The sequence below is a fragment of the Manacus vitellinus genome, unplaced genomic scaffold, assembly GCF_001715985.3.
Source record: "Manacus vitellinus isolate BGI_N305 unplaced genomic scaffold, ASM171598v3 scaffold_4_pilon, whole genome shotgun sequence".
NCBI lineage: Eukaryota > Metazoa > Chordata > Aves > Passeriformes > Pipridae > Manacus > Manacus vitellinus.
Genome location: NW_021940604.1, coordinates 10,763,044 through 10,790,321, shown reverse-complemented (window position 1 = coordinate 10,790,321; position 27,278 = coordinate 10,763,044). Strand labels below are relative to the sequence as shown.

General features: G+C 40.4%; 1 protein-coding gene across 1 annotated transcript; it reads left to right on the top strand.

The window, feature by feature from the left end:
* Window positions 1-458: 458 nt before the first annotated feature.
* MYB (MYB proto-oncogene, transcription factor) lies at window positions 459-26,952 on the top strand. The gene is made up of 15 exons (XM_018077747.1): window positions 459-689; window positions 2,031-2,234; window positions 3,869-3,940; window positions 4,620-4,712; window positions 5,106-5,326; window positions 6,860-7,097; window positions 7,922-8,002; window positions 8,403-8,507; window positions 9,825-10,082; window positions 13,036-13,178; window positions 13,881-13,995; window positions 14,087-14,212; window positions 14,885-14,995; window positions 15,632-15,739; window positions 25,518-26,952. Exons 1-15 carry the CDS (start codon window positions 459-461, stop codon window positions 25,632-25,634), a joined length of 2,223 nt encoding a protein of 740 aa, XP_017933236.1. The 3' UTR covers window positions 25,635-26,952.
* The last annotated feature ends 326 nt before the right edge of the window (window positions 26,953-27,278 follow it).

Sequence of the window (27,278 nt, the reverse complement as noted above, 5' to 3'; positions counted from 1 at the left end):
GCCCGGGTGGAAGCTTCGGGCCTTCGGCCGGAGGTGCAAAATAAAGTTTTAGAGGACCACCGAGGGACCGGTTGGCTGAAGAAGCCACCGAGCGTCCCGAAATCCCGAAAAAGGGCCCTTTTCTCCTGCTGGAGATCGCAGGTAGTACAGTGGCGTTTGCTCGGTACTGCAGTGCCAGCGAGGCCCCGGTTATTTAAATAAATCTGTTACAGTACTGGTCCCACACTGAAGTCCTTTAACCTGTTCGCCGCTGATGCTGTGCTACCGCTGCAGAGCGGCGTTTCCCTGTGGTGCCCGCACGGCGCCGCCGCGCAGGAAGCGCCGCCAATGGATGCGTACCTGGTGGTTGCTGTCTACGAAACTCATTTTCAAAATGATACTTGGAAATTGAGCCACAAAGCTTCCTTTGGCATATGGGCAGTGGCGCAGCTGTCTCTGCGTGTCATTGAGAAAAGCGAATGCAGTTTGAGCGGCGGCTGGGGACGGAGCTGCACTCGTGGCAGCTGGAGCGTGGGAGCTTTGCTCAAGCACGAGGGGCTCCAGCTGCCAGCGAAGGGTGCCTGCGGAGTGGGAGCTTCAGTCAGGGCTTACCCCAAGTGATTACATGGGCTGGGGAACAGGGAGTGAGCCGTGGGGCTGCGGGACTACAGCATGGTGGGGGCGAGTTGAGGGTGGCAGCGATGGGCTGGGTGGGTGAGTCAGGGGCCAGCTGGCAGAGACTAGGGGGAAGGCCACGTGCATCACGGTAGGCTGTGGAAAACTTCTTACATGTAGCGTAGTTTTCATGGCACATGCCACAGGCCAGAAAACGAGGTGGAAGATGTACAGTGTGATTAGCCCAGTACTTTAAAAGAATGTATGTTCACCAGCTTGCATTTTGGGGGTGTTTGCATCTTGACTGACAGTCTCTGTGCTTCATTGCAACTTAATTTAAAGTAATCTCCTGAAAACAGGTTAACAGCATAAACAATGCCAGGTAATTTTATTACAAAATAACTTTCTTTTAATGTCTTAGTCATACCTTAACACACCACAGCATGCCGTACCATCAGATATATCACAGATTTTAGTCTCACAGCATGACATTGACTCCTTTCTAGCACTCGTGGTTAGCATCTCTTAGTTGAAATATCAGAACTGCTGCTTATACCTTAAAAGTTACAAATAAAATACTGTCCACCAGAAAGGCACCTCTTGTTGCAAAACAGTCTCTATTAGTTTTAGTTAGCTAGGTAGAGCAAGTGCCATTTGTGAAAAGAGTAATGGAGTCCTTTTTTACCCATAGATAGCCTCTGGGGAAATCCCTTAGTCATGAATTAGGTGAGAAGCAGAGTATTTCAAAAACAATGTGAGAGATTTAGAAATAGAATAGAGGTAATAAAGTATTAAGTTAGAGAAATGGAGGGTATGGAAGGGTTTAATCATTCATTTGTTTGTTGCAAGATATTAAACATACTTGTGCTCAGTCCTTGTCCGTCCAGACCCATAAATGGAAGGCACATTTCATACGAGAGCTTATAGCATGTTAACGCTGCCACTTACTGTCTGTACTTAATTGTAAAAACTTTTGCCTTTGCATATAGGGTCCATAACCCTTTTCTCAGACAAGGTTATTATTGTTTAACTTTTTGTATTTGTACACAGTCTGTTTTATTATGGAACAGTATAAATATCTGCTGTATAAAACATACAAACCCACTAATATTTTTCAGAATGTATGGCATGAGTTAAAGATCTTAAACATGTGCTTCTGTACTGGACACAGCCTCTAGTTCTCTTTATTGTCCCAAACATTGTGTTTTAATTTGAAACCTTCATTGGTTGAAAGTTTGCCAAATGTGTAATTCACCACTGATCTAACATTAAGAGCAGGTCTAAACATGCACAGTAATACGAAGGTTGCCAGCCCTTTGCTTGTATCTGTGGATACCAAAAACAGCAGAACCAGTTCAGAATACTAGAACAACAGAATGCAGAACAAAATCTTGTTGTGCAAGTTTTAAAACTTTTATCTGTGTAACCTTTGTAAGGATTGTACTGGGGTTTTTTTGTGCTTTGTAGTTAAGCAGCTCAAATCCTCATGTTCCACTCTGTCTCACTGTCTTACTTTCTGCAGTATATATAGTAGTGATGATGATGAAGAAGATGTTGAGATGTATGATCACGATTATGATGGTCTGCTCCCTAAGACTGGAAAACGTCACTTAGGAAAAACCAGGTGGACCCGCGAAGAGGTAAATCCAAGTTCATTCTTCTCCTGCATGTAAAAAGATAGAGAGCATGGATATCATTCTTCTACGACTTGCTTCATGTTCTTCACCATGTTGCTTATCTGCAAACTAACTTCAGTGACAGTCCCATGTGTATCAATGAGGACAGCTTTTTTGACCCATTAGCTACATTCAGTCTTTAGCTGAACTTTGAGAATTGTTCTTACATTTTAAATAAAATGTGTAAATACAGTTTTTTTATTTCCACTAAACTCTGTGTTGCAGGTTTGTTGTATGTGGGTCTCTGTGTAATCCTTCTTGGAGAAAGAGGCTCAGAGTCACCTGTAGCAATGCTTGATTGTTACTACTTGGCTCTTTTTGTTTGAAAACGGTTGCTATGAGAGAACTGATGTGAGTTCAGTGTCCCACAGCAGCAAACAACTGTGGCAGAAACTGCTGCAGTCCTTCTGTGCAATTTGAAATTTGCACATTAATTGCACCATAATGATTCCAAGTGAACATAAATTAAAAGCTGGAGGAAAGAAATGCAGCAGTATCAAAATTGAGCTTTCAAGATGTGTTTTGCTTTTGAAGGTCAGAATATGTTTTAGTCATGATACCCTTGAGCTGACTTCTGGGAAAATTGTGGTATCAAACTCCTTTACCAGTTGGATATCCTTTGGCTGTTTAACTGGTTTGAGTTTATTGTAAAATACATTAATGGAGTTCTTGAGTTATGTTTTGACTTCTCCTCTCTAACAATGTATATTGATATATAAATAGTGGCAGGTCACCTCTTGCAAGCCTTTTTTTTTCTTTCTTTTTTTAAAAATCATAATCTGCTCTTACAAAGGCGGACATGATTGTAATGTGGCCTTGGAGGAAGGAATTGCCATTTTCCTGTCACATGAACTGGGAGCATACTGGGAGATGCTAACTGGGGAAGGAGAGGCTTATTTTCCTCTTCTTATCTCTTGGGGCATTTCTCATTTGTTTTACACTATCTCAATCTTTCCCAGTACATGAGATTGGTTTCTTTTGTCTTTAGGGTCTACCTTTCTGGCCTTATCATTAAAAATACTGGGCCAAATTTCTTGCTATTGCAAGAAATACCAAATTCCCTCACAGAGAACAGGAGCAAAAGGGAGCCATTAGTTTTATCGTGCATTCACTGTACATGGGTAGGTCATGAGCAAATTACGGGGACTCCCATTACTTGCAAGACATATAAAGTTTAAGGCTATGATTTTCAGAGGTATCCAGATATCTAGGTGCCTGAGTGTTACTGAATTTAATTGTTATTCTGATACCTGACATCTGAACATCCATGCCCTCTTCTAAGTCCAATCCAAGAGTAACAGTTACAGTGCTTTGAGCAGTAAAATGGGAATGTGTAGTGTGAGTCAAAGAATAGCACAGAAGAAGTCAGTCTTTCTCCTGCAGCACAGTGAAGAACTGTGCAAAATCCACCAGAGTAGAAAAATCTCCTGTTTTAGGCAATTGAAAGTATGACAAGTGTACAGACCACCCTCTGGTACACTCAGAAAGCAGAAGTGGATGCATAAAAAGCTAGAAAGACAAATATAAAAAAAAATTATTTCTTTTGCATTATAAGAGATTTCAGTATTAATTATGTCTGGTCTTTTTTAATGATTCAGGATGAGAAATTGAAGAAGCTTGTGGAGCAGAATGGCACAGAAGACTGGAAAGTCATTGCTAATTTCCTTCCTGTAAGTGGATATTGGTTTCTGCTTCCAGGCCTAGTGATAGCTCTTTATCAGAGGTTTCCCTCATAAAGGGGAAGGGGAGCGGTTGCTTTATAGTTACATTTTTGCAGGAGATAGAAAACCTCCACAAATGGAGACCTTAAAATTTAGTTAGGTTACTGTAGAAACCCTTACAATTTTTTTCCTTTTCACTTCTCAGAAAGGAATATTTGAGAGTAAGGAATATTGGAGAATAATTGAACAAGCAAAAATGGGGGGTGGTGGGGTCTTGCACAGTAGATGGTCAATGTGACACTGAAACAAAATGTCTCAGCACAGTGAAAAAAACTGCTTTGGTGAATTGTAAGTGTGGTTTTGAAGATAATTGCTTTGTGAACACTTTGGCTGTTGCTGAAACTGTATGTGAAAGCATGCCAGCTATTGTGCAGATGAGGAAGATTAAGTTTGTGTAGTTTGGGTGATACAGTCCTCACTGCAGAAGCGATGGAAGTCTATCTTTTCAGTGAGAAAATTGATAGTTGAGCACCTTTTTCTCAGACTTACTGTATCACTCTGTGTTTTTTGGTAGTTATAGTTAGCAGTGAAATAGGTCGGGAACAAGTGTACCTAAATAAGAGCTTCCTCACTCTACATTCATCTTGTCTAAAGAATTATCTACTTTGCATATTTTACATTTTGCTAGAATCGGACAGATGTGCAGTGCCAGCACCGATGGCAGAAGGTACTAAACCCAGAACTTATTAAAGGTCCGTGGACTAAAGAGGAGGATCAAAGGGTAATCAGTTTTCCTTTCTGTCTGATTAATGCCTTACTAGCAGATTTCATGTGTTGGGGCAAAACTCCTGGAAGCTTTGGTGGTCTCAACACTAATGTGGCCAGAGGCAGACTGTATTTGTTTAGTGCTTTCTAAGTTTGCTATGCAAATAAATTAACATTGCTTTACAGCACTGTAATGTAGAATTGCAGTCTAGAAATGCCTTAACTATTACCAGATTTTTCCTTTTGAGTAAAAGTAGGAATGGGAAGTGGGGACCCTTAATTGTCTGTTAGTTTTACTGTAGTAGTTTTGAGAAATGTTGTTGAAAATACTGCTCCACCACAGAAAAAAAAATTCATTGATTCATTATGCATCATTAAATACAGGCAGTTTTTATGTCCTTCTTTGAAGGTAATAGAGCTCGTGCAGAAATACGGTCCAAAGCGCTGGTCTGTCATTGCTAAGCATTTGAAGGGAAGGATTGGAAAACAGTGCAGGGAGAGGTGGCACAACCATTTGAACCCAGAAGTGAAGAAAACCTCCTGGACAGAAGAGGAAGATAGAATTATTTACCAGGCACACAAGAGGCTGGGAAACAGATGGGCAGAGATTGCAAAGTTGCTGCCTGGACGGTAATGACATATACCTTTAGCTCTTAAATAGGAAAAAAGGAAAAAGCTGCAGGTCTGAGCAGTCTGTTTCGGTCTCCTCAGGCTGCACTTTGTAAACTGAAAAATTTTGGAATCAAAACCTGGGAAGCCAGTGACACTGATGTGCGTTTTTCTCAGTGGGAAACTGCGCTGTTTGGTCAGTACATGGAACAGTACACTATTTTTACATTCTTTTAATGTTTGTCATAGGTAAAAAGACCCTGTAACTAGAGCAAGACCATAACAACTTCCTAAATGTCCATGCAGTCTTATTTCTGCCTATGATGACTTCAAATTTAAAGGTTCATATCTAAAGGATCAGGCTCTGCAAGGGGAACATAATTTGCATTCAGTGAAGGGTACGCCTTCAACATGAAATCCAGTCTCTTAATTCAAAGTGATTTAAGAGAAGGCTGCTTCAACTTTTGTAATTGCTCCTGAATCATCCAGATGATTTCGACCTGTTAAAAATCGATGTATGAATTAGGAGAAACTGACTTCCACAAACTCTGGTCCTTGAAATATTTGTCTTGTTGAAAGCCTATACACAGCTTGCATATAATTTCAAAGATTTAGTGTCTTATTCACTGTGATTAAAAGTGACTTAAAGTGTAGGCAAGGAAATAATGTAAATAATGTAAGCAAGAAAGAGGTTTCCCTTCTTACTTTTATTCCTGCTATTTGGTAAAACATCTTCAAGATCTAAATATAATGCCTAAGGTCATGATAGCCTTTTAAGCGGGCATTCGCTAGGCTGCTTTCACCTTCTAGAAAAAAAACAAGAAAGGAATTAGCCCTTGGAAATATTTTTGTAGCTTCCACATATCACAGATACTGCTTTCAATGATACTGTGTGGTGGTGATGTTTTTCAAATAGAGGAGATGTTTCTGAGCATACTCTTAAAATCTCACAGACTTGGTAAGTTTGCTTTTTCTGACTCATATATGTGAGAATTTGAATCTCAGTTTTTCTGCATCTAAGAAAACTTCGAACAGCTTTGTTTACCAAATTTTTATGTACAGCATGGTATTATCATTGTCTAGGTGGAGTGCTGGAAAGTTGCTTGGAAGTTAGTCTTTTCACAACTGTTCTTCACAGCCTTTCTTTCCAGCAGTGAGATACCATAAGACTCCACTGAAATATTAACACCTAGAAAGATGATGTTGGCATCCTTTAGGTTAGCCTCAAAGGGGTGTTAGCATTTGCTGTCACCTCATCTCATGGGAATGAGGCAAAGCTGAATTTCTTACAGTTTGAGGATGTAAGGCATAGAGATTGCTTTTAAAAAGTGCATAAACAACCTTAGCCTGCATTTATTTTTCCACTAACTTTTGTACTGAGCGTCTTTCCCCAGAAGTTGAGAGTAGAATTTGTAATGGCAGGGGAAGGAGGAAGATTAGAGAAGAGCTCAGGGTTTAAATAGAGATGCCAACAGCAGTTCCCTGCCTATTGACCTGTCTGAAATGAAAATGCTCATTTTTGAAACTCCTCAAATGTATGTATTTGTGTTGCAGAACTGATAATGCTATCAAGAACCACTGGAATTCCACCATGCGCCGAAAGGTTGAGCAGGAAGGCTACCTGCAGGAATCCTCCAAAGCCTGTCACTCCTCAGCAGCTGCTGGCTTTCAGAAGAGCAACCACTTGATGGCCTTTGCTCACAACCCATCGCCATCTGCCCAGCTGCCAGTAACTGGCCAGCCCCCGCTGAGCAGTGACTACCCCTACTACCACATCTCTGAGCCACAAAACGTGAGTGCCGAAGATGTGCTGGGGGTGGTTGTTTGGCTTTGTTGAATAGGGGGGTGCAATTTAGCCATACCTGGTTTTGAGGAGCATGAAGGGTGTTCTCCCAGTTTTGGGGGACTTCTAGTGTTTGATGTCAGATGAGGACTTCTTTGACTTTTACTTCAGTCAGTGATGAAAACATGTACATTTCAAACTGATGGGATTCAGGGATTGGAATCGGGTACAGCGGTTTTAGTGCCTTGTAAGCAGTTAACGTATTTCTTAGTGTGGTGAATATCAAATTTCTTGCAAATCAGTTGAATCTGGGTAGTTCTGTGTTCTATCAGAATCTCCCACGTTCCCTTCAGTACTATTCTGTTTGTGGGTTGCCTGTTGGAACCAAGTAAACAAGTATTGTTTTTAATCAGATTCCTTTTCTATTAATGATTAATAATGAAACGGGCTCCTGCTTCAGACAGTTATGTTGTAGTTTTAGATGATAATAAATTGCATCTTTTGCTTTTTTCACTTCAGTTTAGAAAATCCCTACAAATATGTCTATAAATTATTCATCTTTTCTCATTCAAGAAGGGTAAATATTTCATATATGAATGTTCTTTCTTCCTCTATAATGCTCACTCTCATATTCCTGAAAAACTGTTTACTTTTCTTGTAAACATTGTTAGGTTTTTTGCTATCATCTCCGTAGATTGTAAATATTAAGTACCTAAACCTTAATGTTTAGTATATTTAACATGTTTAGTATGTATGTTTAACACAAATTCACAATGCAAGCAGATAATATGATAGAAATAATAACTTTTAGTGTCTTTTGCTTTTTGGCCTAGGTTCCTGGTCAGATCCCATATCCAGTAGCACTGCATGTAAATATCGTCAATGTTCCTCAGCCAGCTGCTGCAGCTATCCAGGTAGATAACTTGAACCTCATTTCAAGAGTTAATTTCTTGAATATTTGTTAAATCTAAATGCAGATATCGTACATTAAAGAAACATTCTAATGTATTAAGTGTGGTGAAAAGAGAAAATGGGGAAGGTGGGGGTGTTCTAACATGGCAAATAATTGCTCCTTCTGAAGTGGATTTAAAGCACAGTAGTTGACATCTGGTGTGATAGCTTTCACTTTCTCCATTTCAAATGTCTGTATTGAAATTCAGCAGGGACTTTGATAGTGGAAAGCACAATTGACATTTGTTTCATCTTTGAGTCTAATTTGGCTGTTATAACCACAGGTCGGCAAGCCATAAGCATTTTAGTTGCTACATCCTATCAGACCTTTATCTTTTCTTTTCCCTTAACTCTTAATTTCAGAGACACTATAATGATGAAGACCCTGAGAAAGAAAAACGAATAAAGGAATTAGAGTTGCTACTAATGTCGACTGAGAATGAACTGAAAGGGCAGCAGGCATTACCAGTAAGATTGTCACCGTGTGCTTGGATGGAGGGATAGCAGCTTTACCCCAGTGCTTGTCTTTTTAACTTTTTACTCCCCCTCTGCCTTCAGTACTAATCAAGGCTCTATATTTCAGTTTTAAAAGGATGAAACATAGCACACATATAATCTACATTTGCTTCATAAATTCTTCTATTAAAAACAAACAAACAATTTGCAGGTATTTTACTTTGCAAAGTGGGAGCAGGACTGGGGTCTGTAACATGATGTAATATTGGAAGTGCGATGATTGTACAAAAATTAAAAATCCTACAGATCTTTAATCAATGAGATCTGCATTTCTTAAAGTGTGCAATGGTTCATGTGATGAAAATGTAGTACCTGTGCATCAGATTTTTCTTCTCTGTTGTATTCTTTCCTTCAGCTGTGTTTTTTACACTTTGTAAGCTTCAGACTTGGTGCATGTTTGACAGTCTGTTTTACTTCTCCAAATAATGTTAGATTCTTCATAACTGCATGTGTGGAGCAAGTGCTGGCTATTACTGAATTCTCACACTTCGTTGTATATGCCATTGGATGTTAATGTGTGAAAACCCTTACGTAATTAGTTAACACCATCACCAAAGCAAAGAAGCCCAAAATCATTCTTGAAGTTAGGTGATAGCCAGCAGATTCTTTTTTTTTTTTTTTGGGTAATACTGAAATTAATAGTAAAACAACTGCATGCGTGATACATTAGTTTGGCTACTTTTTAACTTTAGTTAATGTTTTGCAATTTCTTCTGTTGCATGATCACACTGGAAAGAAACTTCTGTTAATTTGTTCTTCTGCTTTCCTAACCACATTGATTTGACAGCCTCTTCATTGCATTGGTGTAAGCTGTAGCATTAGACAGGGACAGCAGAAGACAAGGAGATAAGCAGACAAAAGCAACTCTAACTCTTAAACCCTTTAGCGTTCTACAGGGCTGAGCGCTCAGTAGGGAAATCCTGCCGTTTCTTGCTTCTGACAGAAAACAACTTGCAGACACTTTTTGAGCTCTTGGTGGAACACAAATTGAATTGATAATGTGTTACTAATGATAAATGCCTATAATCCTGGAAGTGAATTATGAGGTAACTTTGGGATAACAAATACAATGCCAATATTACTTAGAACAAGGTCTTGCACTGATGAAAGGAAACATCTTGACAAATGTTTCATAGGCATAAGCTTTTAGATGATGATGCAACTATTATCTTTCTTCCAGTGGCATCTGACACCTTGTGCAATTTCATTGCTAAGTTCCTTCTGCCTTTCCCCCCTCCCTTTTCTTTTTTTTTTTCCTTCTTCCTTTAGACACAGAACCACACATCAAACTACACTGGCTGGCACAGCACCACAATTGCTGACAGTACCAGGACCAGTGGTGACAGTGCACCTGTTTCCTGTTTGGGGGAACATCACCACTGTACTCCATCTCCACCGGTGGATCACGGTTGCTTACCTGAGGAAAGTGCATCCCCTGCACGGTGCATGATTGTTCACCAGAGCAACATCCTGGATAATGTTAAGAATCTCTTAGAATTTGCAGAAACACTCCAGTTAATAGACTCCGTAAGTAGACTTGCCACCTCAGGTGGATTTGTGCATGGTCAAAGAGTAAGGGGAGAGGAACTGGGACTGTCCTAAATGTGCTTGTTGTTTTTCTCTGAGTAATTTCTAGTTGCTCCAGGATCTGAAGCTTAGCTCCTGACATAACAAACTGTAGCTGCTCGTAAATGAAGCCCTCGAGCATGGATGCGTATGCTTTTTGTGGGTGTCTCCCTTTCCTGCTACGTCTTGGTGTGGGAACATGACTTTTGGCAAGCTGTACAGTAGGAGCTTGAAACGATCTCTCAACGTTAAGTCTCCTTAAAATAAAATCAGAGACACTGAGAAAGATTTTAAAAAAGGAAATGATACTTGTATATATTTGAAGTGATACATGCCATATATATGGCTGCTCCTGTATTTGCATCATTTTCTAGAAGTTTTTTTTGTAGCTTCAGTAGCTGGTTCTCAAAGTTTAAGGAGCTTGCCCTGGCAAATCTCAAGGACTGTAAGCACATATTGAACTGCCAAGTATCTGACTGACATCGACACGGGCCTTTTCTTGTTGTGGTCTCTGTGATGATACATGTACTGAAGTAGCACATTGAAATATGTTTGTTGGTGGCAACATCCATCAGCAGCAGAAGCGTCTGCTTCATGCGGCATCACATCCCTTTCAGCGCATTCGGAGCAGGCTTGCAGGTTAGGAGTTTTGGTTTAGAGCACACATGTTTTGCTAGCGAAAGGCACATCTTCATACCAAGCAGAAAATGCTGGACAAACAGATAGTAAGGGCATAGTGTGACTCATTCTTTAGGGACTCAGTTGCCAGCAACACTACTAGAATGTTAGATAGTTTGATGTGATCGAGGTATGTATTGAAAGCACAGTGTTCACAGTGTTACTACTCACATAAACGTGGTCAGGCTGAACTGAACTGGGAACTACTTGTTATTGGTTACAGGCATATCCTAGCACTGTATTTTCATGAGGTGGCACTATACACTGTCTTATACCTCTGTGCCTCCCACGTTGTTTCAGAATCCTTCATCATGGGGTGATCTCAGCAGTTTTGAATTCTTTGAAGACACAAAAACTTTGGCTAGCAGAGCTCCCTCAGGCAAAGTTGCACAGCTTCAGCAAAGAGGGGCCAGTGCTTGTAGACCTCAAGAATACCCCATCACAGATTTGAGCAAAGTCATGTCAAGTCAGGGCTCTCTACGCTCACCAAAGACCTTATCTGCCTCACAGGGCAGTGCGGCTCCGTGGGTCCTTCTTCGCAAAAGGAGAGGGCACTCCAGCCCCTTAGCCAGTGGCCACGGTAGCACCTTGGTCCTAGCTGACGTCAGCAGCTCAACTCCTACTAAGCGCTCCCCTGTCAAAAGCCTGCCCTTCTCTCCCTCGCAGGTAGATCAAGACTTCTGCACAGATGTTACTAAATTCTCAAAGTCACCCCAGTCTTAACAATTTAGAAACTAATCCTTTGGAACAAATGACTAATTACCGTTGTGCTTGTTGATTTTCACTCTGTGTTTGAATCTTCTCACTGCTCTTAGACTTCACCACTGAGTTTAGTTAATCAGCAAGCTAACTGTTGATTCTCTTCTTTTAAATTCATCTGTGGGGCTTGGGTTTTTGTGTTTCATTTTTTTTCCTTTTGGGATAATTTCTGTAGGGAAATGAGATTCCTTGCTTTGCTCTTGCTGCTAACTCTAACTACCAGAGTTTAACATTTCTGACCATTTGTAATACTTTCCATCTCTGTCCACTTACAGTATGATTCATTGACCTAGAAAACCCCAAACTGCATTTAAATAGCATTCAGGTTGTGAGACAAACTGACAACAACCAGAAAATTCAAATCACACTCGCCATCCTCAGCCCAGGCCACGTGGGTTGGAGTGGAATAGGAATGAGGAGGAAAATGGCCTGTTAAAATGGCCTGGCATGCACTTCCAAATTCCTGATAATGGTTGCTTTGTTTCACAGCTGTAGCACTATTTAAAAGTGTTTTGGATTTTTGTTTGTCTATTTGTGTTGGTTTACCTTGGTTTTGCTTTAGTCTTTGAAGTCAAAGAAACACTATTTCATAAAGGATAGTAAAAGATTTCATGTAATGATCTCCCACTTATTTCCTGTTACCTGTTAATCCCATGTCATTTATCCAGTGAAAGCTGGATTTTCTTAGATGCCACATTTTTGTAAAGTAGCAAGTTGAGTCCAGAAGGTAATACATTGAATTCTTGTCAGAGTAAAGGATACCACTATGCTCACAGATTTGTAGATGCTGGAAATAGAAACAATATTTTAGGTTACTAGGCAGAAACATGCAAGGGCAATTTTATCCAAACAAATACTGCTGCCTCCTTTTCAGTCAGCTATTTCTATTCCAAAACACTCCACGCCCCCATCACAGGTGGCAGTTCTCATTTTATGCTGTGAAAACGAAGCACTTTGTTTTGAGAGAGATGATGGGAAATTTATTTTCCTGTCATAAACACTTCATTTACTGCCTTAAAAGCCCCTAGATTCCCTGTGTAAATCTTTGTGGAATTTAACCCTGTTTCCTGTGGCTTTGTTACTGAAACATCCATTTACTCATTTTCACCCAGTTCTTACTTGGGCACACTGCTCTTAATTAAAATTTATTTGGAGAAAATCCAAATCAGGCTTTTAAGATTTGGCTCTTAGAGTGGTAGAAAGTGTTTCTCATTGGAACCAAGTGTCACTGTGTTTAGAACTTCCCTCTCTAGAATTGCTTGGTTTGGCTTCCTAAGTGATCCAGCCAAACTGTTGAGTATTTTTTCACAATGCAGTCAGGTATCCCACATACACCTACTTGCATCATAGGGTTAGGACAGTGACTCATGTCAATCAGAAGAAAATAATTTCTTTTTCTTTTGTTCAACAATGTCATCCTAACAAGTCAACCATTTAATCTGGATATTACTGTTAATTTTTTCTTTCCAACCTGCAGTTCTTAAACACCTCATCCAATCACGAAAACTTGAACCTGGACAACCCTGCACTTACTTCCACACCAGTATGTGGCCATAAGATGGCAGGTACCACCCCGTTCCACAGGGACCAAACTTTCAAAGCTCAGAAGGAAAACCATATGTAAGTCTGTTGTCTTGTTGGACTCATGAGGGTTCATTTCTTCAGGTTTGCATATAACTGTAGTGCTGGGTCAGTGTATGCTTCAGTCTGAAAGAGGGCAGGTTTAGACCAGATATAAGGAAAAAATTTTTTACTGAGAGAGTGGTGAGGCACTGAAACAGGTTACCCAGAGAAGTTGTGGCTGCCCCATCCCTGGATGTTTTCTAGGCCAGGATAGAATGAAGCCCAGGGCAACCTGATCTAGTGGAAGGGGTCCCTACCTGTGGCAGGGAGTTTGAAACTAGATGATAAGGGTTGGACTTGATGATCTCAGAGGTCTTTTCCAAACTGGTTGATTCTGTGATTCTATGATATTTAAGGTCCCTTCCAACCTAAACCATTCTATGATTCCATGCTTCTTGCAGAGTTGTTTGCTAACACATTCAGATTTTTCTTAGTTTGGAGTAAAACTTTCACTTCATGACTGTGGAGGTAAGTTATTAATACAGAACAGTCATACAGGCTCACCAGTTTTTAAAATAAAGCCATTACACCTTATCACAGTAAAAAAAATATTCTGCCAGAAAAGCAAAATGGATTATAGGCTTGCAGGGAAATATTTTCTCAAGTCTTACAGCAGCTACTGCCTGTATGCACATATATCTGTAAAGAGGTAGCATTTCCAAGTGTCTTCCTTTAAAGTTCCTCTCCCTCTTTTTAAAGTTTCAGAACTCCAGCAATCAAGAGGTCGATATTAGAAAGCTCTCCAAGAACACCCACTCCATTCAAAAACGCACTTGCAGCTCAGGAAATCAAATACGGTCCTTTGAAGATGCTGGTAAGCAGGAAACAATGATAAAAGTTGCTTTGATATTAGTGCAGAGGGATGTTCTGGGACTTGGATATAACGTTTCTTCTCTTCCTTTCAGCCTCAAACTCCGACTCATCTTGTAGAAGATCTGCAGGATGTTATCAAGCAGGAGTCGGAGGAATCTGCAATAGTGGCTGGGCTACATGAAAGTGGACCCCCTTTGCTGAAGAAAATCAAACAAGAGGTAAATCTCAAACTTACCTTAGGCAATTTAATTCAGAACACTTTCTGAGAAACTTATACGAATACCTTTTCTGTTAAATAGCTGTGTCTGTTTTTCTTTCATGTGAGCCCCAAGATCTTAGTGTCGGTTCCATATAGTATACTAGGCATGCCTAATTCATCTCCCATTGATTTCCATAGAAGTCTTTCTGCTGTTTTCAGCAGGGGTTTGCTTGGGCTGTTCTAATGCAGTTTTCGTTTGAAACTTAAAAAGAAAAGAAAAATTAGATAGGAATTTGGATTGAATCTTTCAAATATTGGTGAAAAATATTGAAGAACCCTATGGGGACCAAGCTCCATGGAGTGCCTTAGAAACCTGAACATTTGAGGACATTGAATTATATACTTTGTCACTGAAGTTCTAAAAATACATATATTCTCAATCCTTTCTAGGGGATTAAACTCCTGAATACTGACAGAGCACTGAGTGCAAGTATTCAAAGTTTTATTAGATGGCGATTTTTTTGAGAACCTTGAATTTTTTTCTTCTATAAAGACCAAGGGTGCTGTAAAAGATGTTATTGTAAACAGGCATTAGACACAGCTGTGAAGAATATTTGTTCAATTTATTAAGCAACTGACAGAAATCTGGTCACTTAAGTACTGGTTGTTTTCATGCCTTTCCTGCTTTCAGGTGGAGTCTCCAACAGATAAAGCTGGAAATTTTTTTTGCTCTAATCACTGGGAAGGAGAAAACTTGAACACTCAGCTCTTTACACCTGGGTCTGCTATGGAAGATGTGCCAGTAAGTTTTCACACCATCAAATAGTTTTTTTTTGTTTTACACCCCTGTTCAATTCTTACATGCAAGAGAGAAAATATTTTGTCCGACCTTCTTCACAAGTAGGCATTATTCATTATTTCTGTATCATTTTCCTGTACTGAGCATAAAAGGTGAAATCCCACTCTTGATTAGATCACTGAAATGCCTGTAGAAGGTAGCAGAAGTTGCAGCCATTTTGCAGCCCACAGACTTTGGGAAGAGCCTGCACTAGGAGGACGCTTGCACTTGTGTGTAGAAATGACTAGATCATGGAGTTAAAAACTGGTAAAAGAAAGAGAGAGTCTCTCTTGGTTTGTGTGCAAAGGAGACCTTGCATGTGAGTGGTTTCCTTTGCTTTGCCAGGACTCTTGGGACTATTCAATGTTACTGTTATTCTTGCATTTGGGAGTTTCACTGGATGGAAAACCTTTGTATGTGGCAATGCTCCTGCAAAGCCAAGTCCCAGGGAGCCCAGGCTGAGATCTGCTCCCCATCTGCGATTACCCAGTATGACAACTTCTGCAGTCAGGCTGAGTTTGCTTTTAATACATTTGAATTCAAATTTGAATTTGTTCCTGTGAGTTGCTGAAAACCATTTTTTTTTCTTTTCCTGCTCAGAATCTTCTTACCAGCTCCATTTTAAAGATGCCTGTGTCTGAAGAGGATGGTAGTTTTCACAAAACAGTTGCAGTACCTAGAAACAGGCCACTAGCTAGTCCTCTGCAGGTAACTATTCTTTGATAAAAATATCCCTTGTATATAAATATATATATATATATATATATATATTGTTTTCTCACAGACTGATTTTAAGTTTTGAGTATGGAAGAATGAGATGTTCAGATGAATGTGGATATCGCTTTACCTGTGGAGCATGAGGACACAGTGGCTTCAACTGTGCCAGGAAGCTGAATGGGACATAGTGCCATGTGTGGGGTGTTGTAACTCAGCTGGGTGCAGTGTTAAATTGGTAGGACTAAGAATTAATGTCAGCCAGAGGCTTTTTTTATGGACTTCTTGTAGGCAGCACTGCTGTTTTGGAGAGCAGGGGAGTTGAGTGGTATGGTGGTGACCAGAACTTGTCACTGGCCTAGGGGTGAGAGGAGAAGACTCTAGCACTGCCTGACACAGGTATGGCCAGTTTTGCCCATCCAGGCCAGCACTAGGATGGCCTTTCCCTGAGTGTTGGCTGAGGCTGGTCCAGAAATGCAATGGTAATGGGTGGTCTGAAGGGGTCTTTAACCCTTACGGCCAGCTGTACGTCTGGGCGTCTCTGAAATTAATGAAATGTGTGATTGTTGTAATGTAAGATAGATGTGAGGCTGGGCTTTATGTATCTATGTTTGTGCCAAGTGTTAACAAACATATACATTTGCTATACTTTAAAATATAGCTGTTACATAGGGCCTGATCTAAAGCCCACTAAAGTTATTAGCAGCCAGTTTGTCAGCTCTTGTGGACTTTAGATGGGCCCCACAGCAAGTCATTCAGAAAATGAAACACAATGTAGATGGTAATTAATCATCCTTCCACCACAACCCATATTTTTGAGGTAGATGAATGTGATTTTGTAGCCCTTCTCCACACAGGAGAATTAAAGGAAAGTGTGTCATTCCCCAGGGTGAGTCACTGTCAGAAAGGAAATTGTAACTCCGTAGTTCCTGACTTTCAGACAGATAGTCCACATGGCTAATCCTTTCTTTCCTCCCTCTTTCCAGAATTTACATTAGGGTTTACTTACAGTAGGAAGGAATGAACAAAGGCTGGTTTTGATTAAGCATTTCTAACCAGGCATTAAAAAGGGAGATAATAAAATTTTACACGTCCCTGTTTGGCACAGTTTGCCATGGAGTAGGCTTGTATTTTCGCCGCAGATTCGTTTGATGAAAAACAGCTTTGGAGAGCTGGGACTATGTTTCCCCTCAGCACGGGGATGTCTGTAGGGCCCAAAGACTCATAGTCCCTATTGCTTATCTTCTCTTTTCTCATGAACTTGTTTTTTTTACTACCCCGTGGTAGGTGACTGAGAGAAGGATTTTTAGATCCACTGCCCCTGGTCTAAGACAGGTATATAGGGACTGAATTCAGACCACCTCATGGCAAAGAAGCCTAGGGCTCCAGCTTTGCAGGGGGGTGCTGAAGTTCCCTGGACGTCTGGCTCAGCTCTGCTGCCTTGCCAGCATGCCAGCAACTCTCTGTGACCTGTGACCAAAGCCAAACTCCAGGCTCCTCCATAGGTTTAGGGCAACATTTTCAGGTAGCTAAACAACGTATTCTGTGTGTTGTCCTGTTAGCGGTAGTTGCCTGCACTCCGGCTGTAATAAAAAAGAAGCATCTGAGGTGCCTGTAAAATAGGATCCTTTGATCTTTGGTGTAAGAGTGTTATATTTCCTGCTATCTAAAAATAATTTCTTTATAAGCTACTGTAAATGAAAGGGCTTGTTTAACCTTCTGTCCTCACTCATGCTGATTTTGTTCAGGAAGTTTACACGAGTCAATTTGTGGATCATTCTGGATTCAATTCTTCAGTCCTTTCTCAGGAAAAGCATGTTAAAAGTCAGGTATTCTCATTGTTCGGATAAAGAGGATTTTTTCTTAAGTAGGAACTGAATTAAAAAGGACTTCCCAGCTCATCTCAGAGTTTAAAGCATGTTGAACTGAAAGAAAAAGTAGTTGTAAAAAGCCCCAAAATTAATAGTTAGTAGGCAGTTTCTTGTTGTACTAGTATGAAAGTAAAATTGTTCTCTCTGCTGATGAAACATTAAACTTTTCAGCTGAAATATAATCTTAAGTGAAGGCTAGGGGTTTCTGTGATGGTGGCAGAGACAGCTTTTTCAGAATGAAATACAGGCTTTTTATAACAGTGCAGTATTGTCTGCCGATGGCTGCGCTCTCTGATTTGGATTTGATATTCTGGTCAAAAGTAATGGTAAGGCTGCTTGGATTCATTTCAGAGGGGAGAAGTTTGGCCCCATGAAGCTCAGAAAAGATGTGTAGTTTAGCTCTTTTTCACACCAAAAACTGCTGCTGCTCTGTCCCTAATTCTTCTCCTCTTCTACTCCAGTGTAAATGGACTTGTATGATGAGGACATAGAGTGTCCAAAGGGTGCAAAGCAATGGGGAAGGTTGGCGTTTATGCTTGTTGATCGGTTGCATTTTGTACCTGACCAGTTTTTAAGCGTGTTTTGTTCTACACTATCTACACTTCCTAGTTTCTAATTTGGTATATTGCCTCATACATGAACACATGCATGGACACACATGTGAACACTGGACTAAATCCATTGATTCCATGCAAATAGACATGAAACACAAGGGAAATCATCTGGGTGAAATTTAATTTTGTCTGCATGTGTTGACATTGCTGCTGTTAATATTTTGGACCTGATCCAACTGTTCTTAGGCAAATTCTCATTGTCTTCAGTCCAAGTGAGAATTATAGCACTCTCTGCACCTTGGAATCTGTGCATGAAGAGGGAAGAAAGAAAGAGAGCACTGAACCTAATTTTTGTTAATATACTTGGTTCTTAAAACTCTCTTTTAAATTTGAACTTACATAAGAGTGATGCAGTATATTTACCAGCCCACAGTATTTTTCATTGCTTTAATAATTTGCACTTCATTTACATAAAGATATTTGGCTAACAATAAACTGATCAAAATGCTTGATTACTTATGGTTTTGCTGTTAAATTCCAAAGAAGGCAAGAGTAACAAATGTTCAAACAGATCTCTAAGGATATTTTTTACTGCATTTTGGATACAACTGATCATATGCAATTTAGTAATTAATAGCTGCTGACCGTATCAGATAGCACAATATGATTCATGATCACTTAGGAGGAACAGCATGTTGCATAATTTGGCATGTGAGGTAAGGTAGCTGCGTATAACAGCACTGGGAATATGGTGGTGTCAATGTTGTACTAGAGCAATGGGAGGAGAAGGCCTCTTAGACTCAAGAAGAGTTTGGGCTTGATCCCCATTCAGTCCCGTGGTTAAGTCTCTCTATGACATTGGATGTAAAGGTAGTTGTGTGTAAGACCTTTCTGGTAAGGTGTGAAGGTTCAGCCAGTTTTTTTGTCCTACACAACAAATCTCGTGTTTGTACATTAAGTATTATCTTGCTGGCAGGAACAGGTCGTGTCTCACCCAAACCCACGTGTTGCCTTGGGGTGGACTTACAGTCCCTTGCACAGATCCCAAATACTTCTGCTTTATATCGGTGGAGTTAGTTAAAACCTGTATTTTTGCACCCTGTATTTTTGCCACTTACATGGCAGGGAGATTCTGGCCTTACAAGCAACTTTTCCAAGGGTTAAGATTTTAGGATAACCTACTCCAATACTGAGCATGTGCTTGAATAATGCCTCGTAAGAGGTTACATAAAAAAACCCCTTTGTTTCTGGCCCTTCCTATGTTAAAGTTAGATTTTATTTCACATTATGTTCTGTAACAGTAGCGGTACATAATACAAACTATCCTAACATAGACATTGTAACAGATAGAAAAGTAGGCTAAATCACAGACCTTCCACCTAACCCTGCAGGCTATCAAAAGACACCATGAAATGGAACCTTTTAAGAAAATAGCGCTGCTTTGATATCTTCTTCCCCCAGTAACAAAGGAAACAACACAAGGTAGAAGCCCTGCAAGCTACAGAGAACGTTCTTCAACCCCTAGCTCCTGTCACTTTCCATTTTTTAACCACAGACTGACACGTTTCAGCTCGAATTTCCTGACTTTCAGTGGTTTATGTAACCATTTTCTTTAAAGAGTAAGTTTAAAGGATTTTAAAACAGTTACTTGGTTAACCTTTTTTCAAGAGTGTAAGCTGTCATGAAGCTTAATTTTCTCCATTTAAAAGGTGAAATGTTATTTCATTTGCAGCTGGTTGTAAGATAAAATGTCCAGGAAGGCAGCATGGTCTCATGCAGTAGCAGGCTTTCCCTTGTTTTCCTCCATAGCTTTTCTGGGGCAAGAAGATCCTGAAATCTCATACTCTTCTTTGTTTAATCAAGGGAGAAGGAAGCATGCTGTGTTTGAGATTTGCACAGCAAGGGAAGGTAGCCCTATGGGTTTCCCTCACTTGTGTTGCCCCTTCTCTCACCAGTGACTGATGTGTACATGAAAGAGCTGTGCCTGGCACAGCTGAGGGAGCAAGAGGAGCTTTGCAGTTACAGGTCAGTCATTGCGTGTTTTCCATCCAGGGCAGCAGAATTTGAGTTGCAAACAGATCAGATAGAGCTGCCCTAAGCTGGTGGTGGTCTCTCAGAAAGAAAAAAAGCGACAACTTAACTATTACCCATTTGCAGCAATGTATTCTGATCTGTGAAAAAAAAAATTACTTAAGGACAAAATCGAAAAGGAACTGAATATCCTAGTGTGAATTGCAGATGCTTAGCCCACTTCCATATCACATCCATTAATCTTACTTGGAAAGCTCACACATCTTGAGCAGGAATTTTGTCTGAGCAAGGCTTCGGGGTTAAGCTCTTAAAAGTGCCATCAAATAGCTTTTTCTAGCTCTGGTATCATGCTTATAAAAGTTAAAAAGTTGGACCATCGTCTTTTCTCACATTTAGCAAGTGAGCAAATATTTCTGAGCAACTGGGAAAGCCCCAGAGTTTAGGAGAAGTCTGTCCCACGCTCAAGGGGAGAACTAGTAACATGAGCAGAAATTGGAGTAGAATTCATTTATGGTCACTTGAGTTTTTCATTAGTCTTTACTGTCTGGTATTGATAAGTAAAAGGGCTGCTCTTGGTACTGCATCCTTACAGAACAGAAAACCATGTTATTCTACGTGATATTCATTGTATTCTGCTAAGAAATTGTTTTGTTTAGGACACTGTTTTACTGTTTCAGAAGAAGTACCACATTTCTGTTCCAAGCCCTCTTTTCAGTCAGTGGCATGTTCTGCAAACTGTCCATACCATGCAATCTAAGGGAAAACTGGCAAGAAATCCAGCTTTTTGCAGCAGAAAAACATGATAAGAGACCTTCAAATAGTCTGAGCCCTCTAAATATTTTAAAAATATTAGCTTTCTTTTTTTTTTCATAAATGCCAGCACAGCTTGGCTAAATTAATGGGAATGTGTGTAAAACCACTAACTTTGCTGGAGTTGCTGAAGATACTTGCCAGCATAGTGGAGATTTAAAATCTGTTTTCTAGCACAGTTCTTTGACCAAGGATTTTTACTGCACTTTCATCAGTTTGGGAGCTCAGCACTGCAGGACTGCAGCAATGTTTGGTTTTGGCATCAGTTCCTAACACACAAGGTGTCGTAACACTGGAGCTTTCTTAAGCTCTAGAGACAGCACATGAAAAGGCAGTCCCAGCTACGAGTGCAGTAGGACAAGTTCTGTTAGAAGAGCACCTTTCCACAGTCTTTTTTTCCCTTACTCTGGTCTTGTTTTCTTTAGATGGTCCAAGTTTTTATTTAAAGTGCTTTAACTGGATGTCCCAGTTACAACTTTGACAGTTTGTTTACAGTTCACATCTGCCTGAGGGCAGTCGAAAGCATATTACAGGATAAGTAAGGTAGTTTTACTGCCAGGAGAAGGATGTGCTGGTAGGATTATTGAAGTTTAAAAAAAAAGAAAGAGCGTGGGGAAAAAAAAAAGGCCAGGGAGAATGACATAGCTGGAATTGTACTATGGATCTGTAATTTTATCCTATGGAAATTTGTAGTCGTATGCCTTCTTCTTCCCCCCAACTCCCTGTTTTAACTTAAGAAGAGAGACTGCTGTCGGTGGAAGAGAAAAATACAGCTGTAAGTACTGACTGAAAAGGCTTAAACTCTTTTAATTGACAGCAGAACTATAACTAGTCTACCACTTAAAGGCAATTCAAAAATTATGTATATGGGAAGAATTTACTACGGAAATCCCTTTCACTCCCCAGTGACTGGGAATTTATGTGCCAAAACAAACACCTCACTCTTAAATGACTGAATTTAAGTAGGGTGAAATACACTGAGTCAATGAACACATGTCCATCGATTCTAGTGGGCTTTGGGTCAGGCCTTTTGGCTTCTCATTACAAAGCTCTTGTGTTTCCACCCATTGATTTGCAGACTTAAACCTTTAAATGTGATGAGGAGGATGCAATGAGCTTTCTGCAAAAGGAGTGTCCTGACAGGGGTTTCTGTGCTGTTTTCCTGCATGCCTCTAGCGTTCTACCTGGGTCTCTTTTCTTTTGATGCATTTGAGGAGCACTGCTTTCTCCAGGGCGCTGCTACTGTCTTGTATCAGCCCTGTCAGTACTTGCTGTGAACCTGGCATGGAAGGAGGCATTGTAGCATCCCTTTTTATTCTTTTTACTAAGAGATCCCATAGCTGTGTGTGACCAGGCCCAGGAAGGTGCTTTGCCTGGGCCGTGGGACCCAGCATTCCCTGCCAAGGAGGGAAGGAAATCTTCTTGCGTCAGAATGACTTTCACACGTGCCTCTGGCACTGCACTGCAGGGCTGGCAAGGCAAAGGCATTGTGCTTTGTTTTGTGTTGGCTGCCAAGAGTCAAAACTTCAGACAGAAAATGTTTATTAAAAATACCCACTGTAAATGTTCTCTGAGTTCCCCAGGGTAGAACTGAAAAATGTCTTAGTAAAAATGCTACATCAGAAAACATTACTTTTGGTCAAATTCTGCTTTCTTCACTAGAGCAAAGCTCTCACCGCCATCACTGAGATGCAAAGTTAGTCTCTTTTTATAAGTTTGTCACAGGAGGAAAAAAAATAGTGTAATTTTCTGGGAAAATTAGTACATGGGTCAAAACTGTATGAGGATATTCTCCCATCAGCAAAACTAAAGTTGTTTGAAGCAGGCTCAAGTGAGGGGTTGAGCTGGTCCTCCTTGCTGTGTCTACCACCGAGTGCTCCCCAGGGTGGCCAAGCCCGGTGGGAGGGCAGAGGGTTACTGCCTGCCTCAGCAGCTTCTGCCACACTGACATCAGGTTAAATGAAGACCAGGCTTTCAGTGGAATGAGTGACATGTAGCAGCCTGCTGAGATGTTGGAGATACCAGGATACAGATTTATTTATTTTTTTTTTCTACTAGGCACATGGCTGCTAATACAAAGAACTCAGTGTAGATACTAATGATTAAGCCTAATTTATGAAATAGGGACACTCCTTGCCTGAAGTTACTTTATTTTTTAAAAATTGACATACTGTGACAAATGGACTTTTCCTTACATGTTTTCAGTTATTTAAGGGACTGCTGATCTCTCATTTCTAGACCAGTGCATTGAAGCTGTGGGGGATCATAGGGAAATACCTGTCAGACACATATTTGTGTTGAAATGATGGATATTCTGGAACTACCAACTACTTTTGAGGTGTACAGAACAAATTCAACTTCTAAGTAAAACCAATGGCATTGTACCAGGCATTAATTTGGTCCCTGATACAAATACCTCTGAAAGAGTAGGGGAAAATATTCACAGGTACCTGAGTCCCACTGAGGATCAATAGGAGCTTGTAGGTTCCCAGCTTGTGTAGGTGCCTTTGAAAAAGTTACCTTGGAAGCTGTTTAACCAAGACATAAAAGAAGCTGTGGCATGTCGCATGCATGTCTGCGGCATGCAGAAAGTATGTCACACCTGCTTTCTGGCTGTGGCATGTGCCTTAGGCTGAGCCACAGCACAAGGTATACAGCCAGCCCATATTGAACTGCTCTAGAAAAGAGGTGTATGGCATGTTTGTTCACTTCGCAGATGCAGCTTTCCCATAAAAAGCTGCAGAAACTTGATTTGAGGCCTGACCTGGTTCTCCTACAGATAAGGAACTCCCACAGAAGCTCAGCAGGAGTTTTGCTTGCAAAGTGGCATCAGGAGCAGAGACAATATTTGGTACCTCTGTATAGAGAAGAGAAAGCCATGTCTAGGGAAGCCCAGCAGAAGTTTACAGAGGACTAATGCACTTTCCCTCATCTTGGCCATTCTGCTTTGTTATTCTCTGGTTTGGTCCCTTTTAGACTGTAGCCTTTCGAGGCAGGGAACCTCGGTCCCTGTGTTTGTACCAGTGCCCTGATTAGGGCATGTTATGTGAAATTATCTATATTTCATATGTTGCCCAGCCTTTTACTATCCGTATGTCTCAGATAACACAGTTTACAGTCAGGAGAGCATTCTCTAAACACTTAGACCAGAAAATAATTTAAGGATCCTCTTGCAAAGTTAGCAACTAGCAGCATAAAGAGCCATGGGCTCACCAGGACAGTTCTGCTCTTAGCAGATGGTTTGCAGTCCAGTAATTATGCTTCATCCAGTGTCCTAGATGTTGGGAAGGCATTGGCCATGTCGTTGAGCAACATAGCTATTGAACTGCAAAGATGATCCTTTTTGAAAGCAATGGAAAACAGAGAAGGGCTTCTCCTGACTTGTCTTTATTGGTAAATCTTGAGCATACACCTTCTCAATATTCAGCAGTACTGGGATCCCTTGTGGGCAGGCAGCTTTCTGTTAAGCACAATCGTGTGCATTTTTGGCATGCAGAGGACTCATGCAGCAAACTCTATGTGATAATAGAGTTGTTATTCAGGGCTTAGGGAATATCTCAATGTGGAAAAGCAGACACAATGGGTAAGTGAAGGAGTTCAATAGAAAAAAGAAGAAGTTTGTGTATACTAGTAAATTCCAGGAGCTTTGAAATTTCATTACTGTTTATAGCTCAAGGCAATGAGAAACGTCTCACATGTGTAGTGAGTAAATAAATACAGTGCACACAGCCCTCTGCAGATATGTTTATCTCACTTTAACATTATACTAAATGGTGTCTGTAACCTCCATAAATACCACAAGAAGTGAAATGGCTTACATGATAATTAAAATGCTGTTTCTGCTGGGAGTCGAGCCCCCCTCCCCTTCTCCTTTGCTGGAGAAGCGGAGCTAATGGGCACGTGCCAATCACTGTGCACAGGTGAAAGCAGCCTCGAGCGCGGGGTTTTTCGTTGGCTGTGGTCAGGACGTCAAGGTTGTTGGGTTCATTTAGGGAACTTGCGGACAGCACAGCTGTATTTCTACAATAGAGGTTCAGCAGGAATTTGTGCATGGTCACAGCACTGAACATAACTGCAGGCTTTAGCCTAGCTGTATTCTGTTGACCGTAAAGTCCACTCACCAAGTATATTCTCTTTTAGAGAATATATAGAGAGTATATTCTCTTTTAGAGAATCCTTCCTTTTTAGGAAGGATTAAAGGCAAGGCTATAGCTATGGCCTCGTAGAAAACACATTGTCTGAGAGAGAAGCAGGGAGGTTTTGATCCTGGCTCTTGTGTTGTGCCCCTGTGCAGGTCATCTGATCTGCCTACCCCTGTAGTCTCTAACCGAGGAGCAGGGGTGATATTTTTTTGCTTGTTGTGTTGAGATTTCAGTTTCTCTGGAGATGGGACAACATCCTTCTGCATGTTCATGCAACAGTTAATTAGAAGTGGGCCCGGCTTTGGCTGGGGCTATGGATAAATCACATGGCGTGCAACTCAAATCTCTCTGTTTTCTAATTCAGCATCTGAACAACGCCTGGGAGTCAGCATCCTGTGGGAAAATCGAAGATCAGATGGCTCTGACAGATCAGGCACGCAAGTACATGGCCACCTTCCCCACTCGGACTCTAGTGATGTGAAAGGGTTGACGAATAGAGAAGCATTATGGTTTTGAGAACACTTCACCTCTGCTGGGAAATTCCTGTTCCTCTGCATGAAAACTTTCATGAATGGGAGAAGAGCTGATCTTTGTTGTGGTACAACAGTTGGGAGCAGCACAAAGTGCATTTACTCACTCAGCATATATATTCTTGTTGGATTTCACCCAACTTAAGAGTTGTTTTTTTTTTAATGATACTTGCCTAAATTATTAGGTATTGAGTTTGAATCAGTAATTAATGATCTTAAGTGCAGACTTATAATAAAGACAATTTTTCTTGTACTTTTTGAGATCAAGCAGACTTAATACACCAGTATTGTTATTTCAGTGATGTGCTAGCCAAGGGGTGGGATTTTGTTTCTTTTTTTATTTTTCTTTAATAATAAAAGAGCAGGTACTCAAACAGATATATTTTAAATCACTGAAGAAAATGCATTGGTGTGAAATACTGAAGTGAAAAGCATTACTATAAACGCTTGTCTGTGCAAAAGGGGAAAACTGATTAAGATCGTGAATACTCAGATATCCATGCCTCTTGAAATACTCTTTTCTGTTTTGGTTCTAGACCAATATACATTGTGTGTTTCTGTTGGGGGGGTGGGTAATTAGCTTGCTTTAAAAAATATTACTGTATGAAACATAGATTTATGAGAAAAAATATATTTTTATTCAGTAATTTAATTTTGTAAATGCCAAATGAATACTGTGTTTTGCTGCTACAGACCATAGCGTGTAGAAATGCTGCTAGTGTAAAAGGAGCAGTAGAGCTTTATGGAAAGACAACAAATGTTGATGTTAGCTAATTGACTATGCACTAGCATTCCAGACCTTTTTGTTTTAATTTTTTTTACATCACCATTTATATTTTTTCCCCTTTTTTTATAAGCAATATTTTTGAACACTGTTCATGGGAGATTTTTTCTTTGTCTGGATGTGTTGTTTTGTTTCTCATTGGTTTGTAACAGCATGCATTGCACCTTCATATGTTTGGGAGAACACTGTCTTGTTCATGTTGTCTCTTTTGTTCCATGTTTAGCTAGTTGTTCCCTAACTTGGGTCTTGTGTACTGAATCAGGTTCTTAGAAATTCATGGTTCTTTGTGCTGCCCTATCAACTCTTTATTGATATGGCAAAACACTGATTTGATTTTATTTTTTTATTGTTTTGGTTTTTTATAACAGCCTTTGAATTTGCTGCCTTAATAGCACTTAGTGCAGCTTCATCTGCACCTAATTTTTTATACGACAATGTACTGCCTTGTAGATAAATAAAGTGTGTTCTTTTTTACTTAAACCGTATCGTCTCCTAATCTCATTTGTCTTTAGTGTTTTGGTGGTGGATTTAAAGGCAACAATCAAGCCAAGAAGGTTTTTCCCAGTGCACTCAGATAAGTAAGGAATAGGGTTTTGCACACCATAGATAGCCTCAAAATCCTCAGTTCTCATTGATTGCTAAGGAAGTGGAAGGAACACTGCACAAAACAGTGAGTACTGAGCATGTTGTGGTCTCAGGGCACATTTTTAGTGACACCAAAGTCCTGGTCATCTTCAGTCAGTGGGAGACTTACTGCGCCTTTTGTGCAAAACCGCCCTTCTCCGAGAATGATGGCTAATTTATTTGTTCA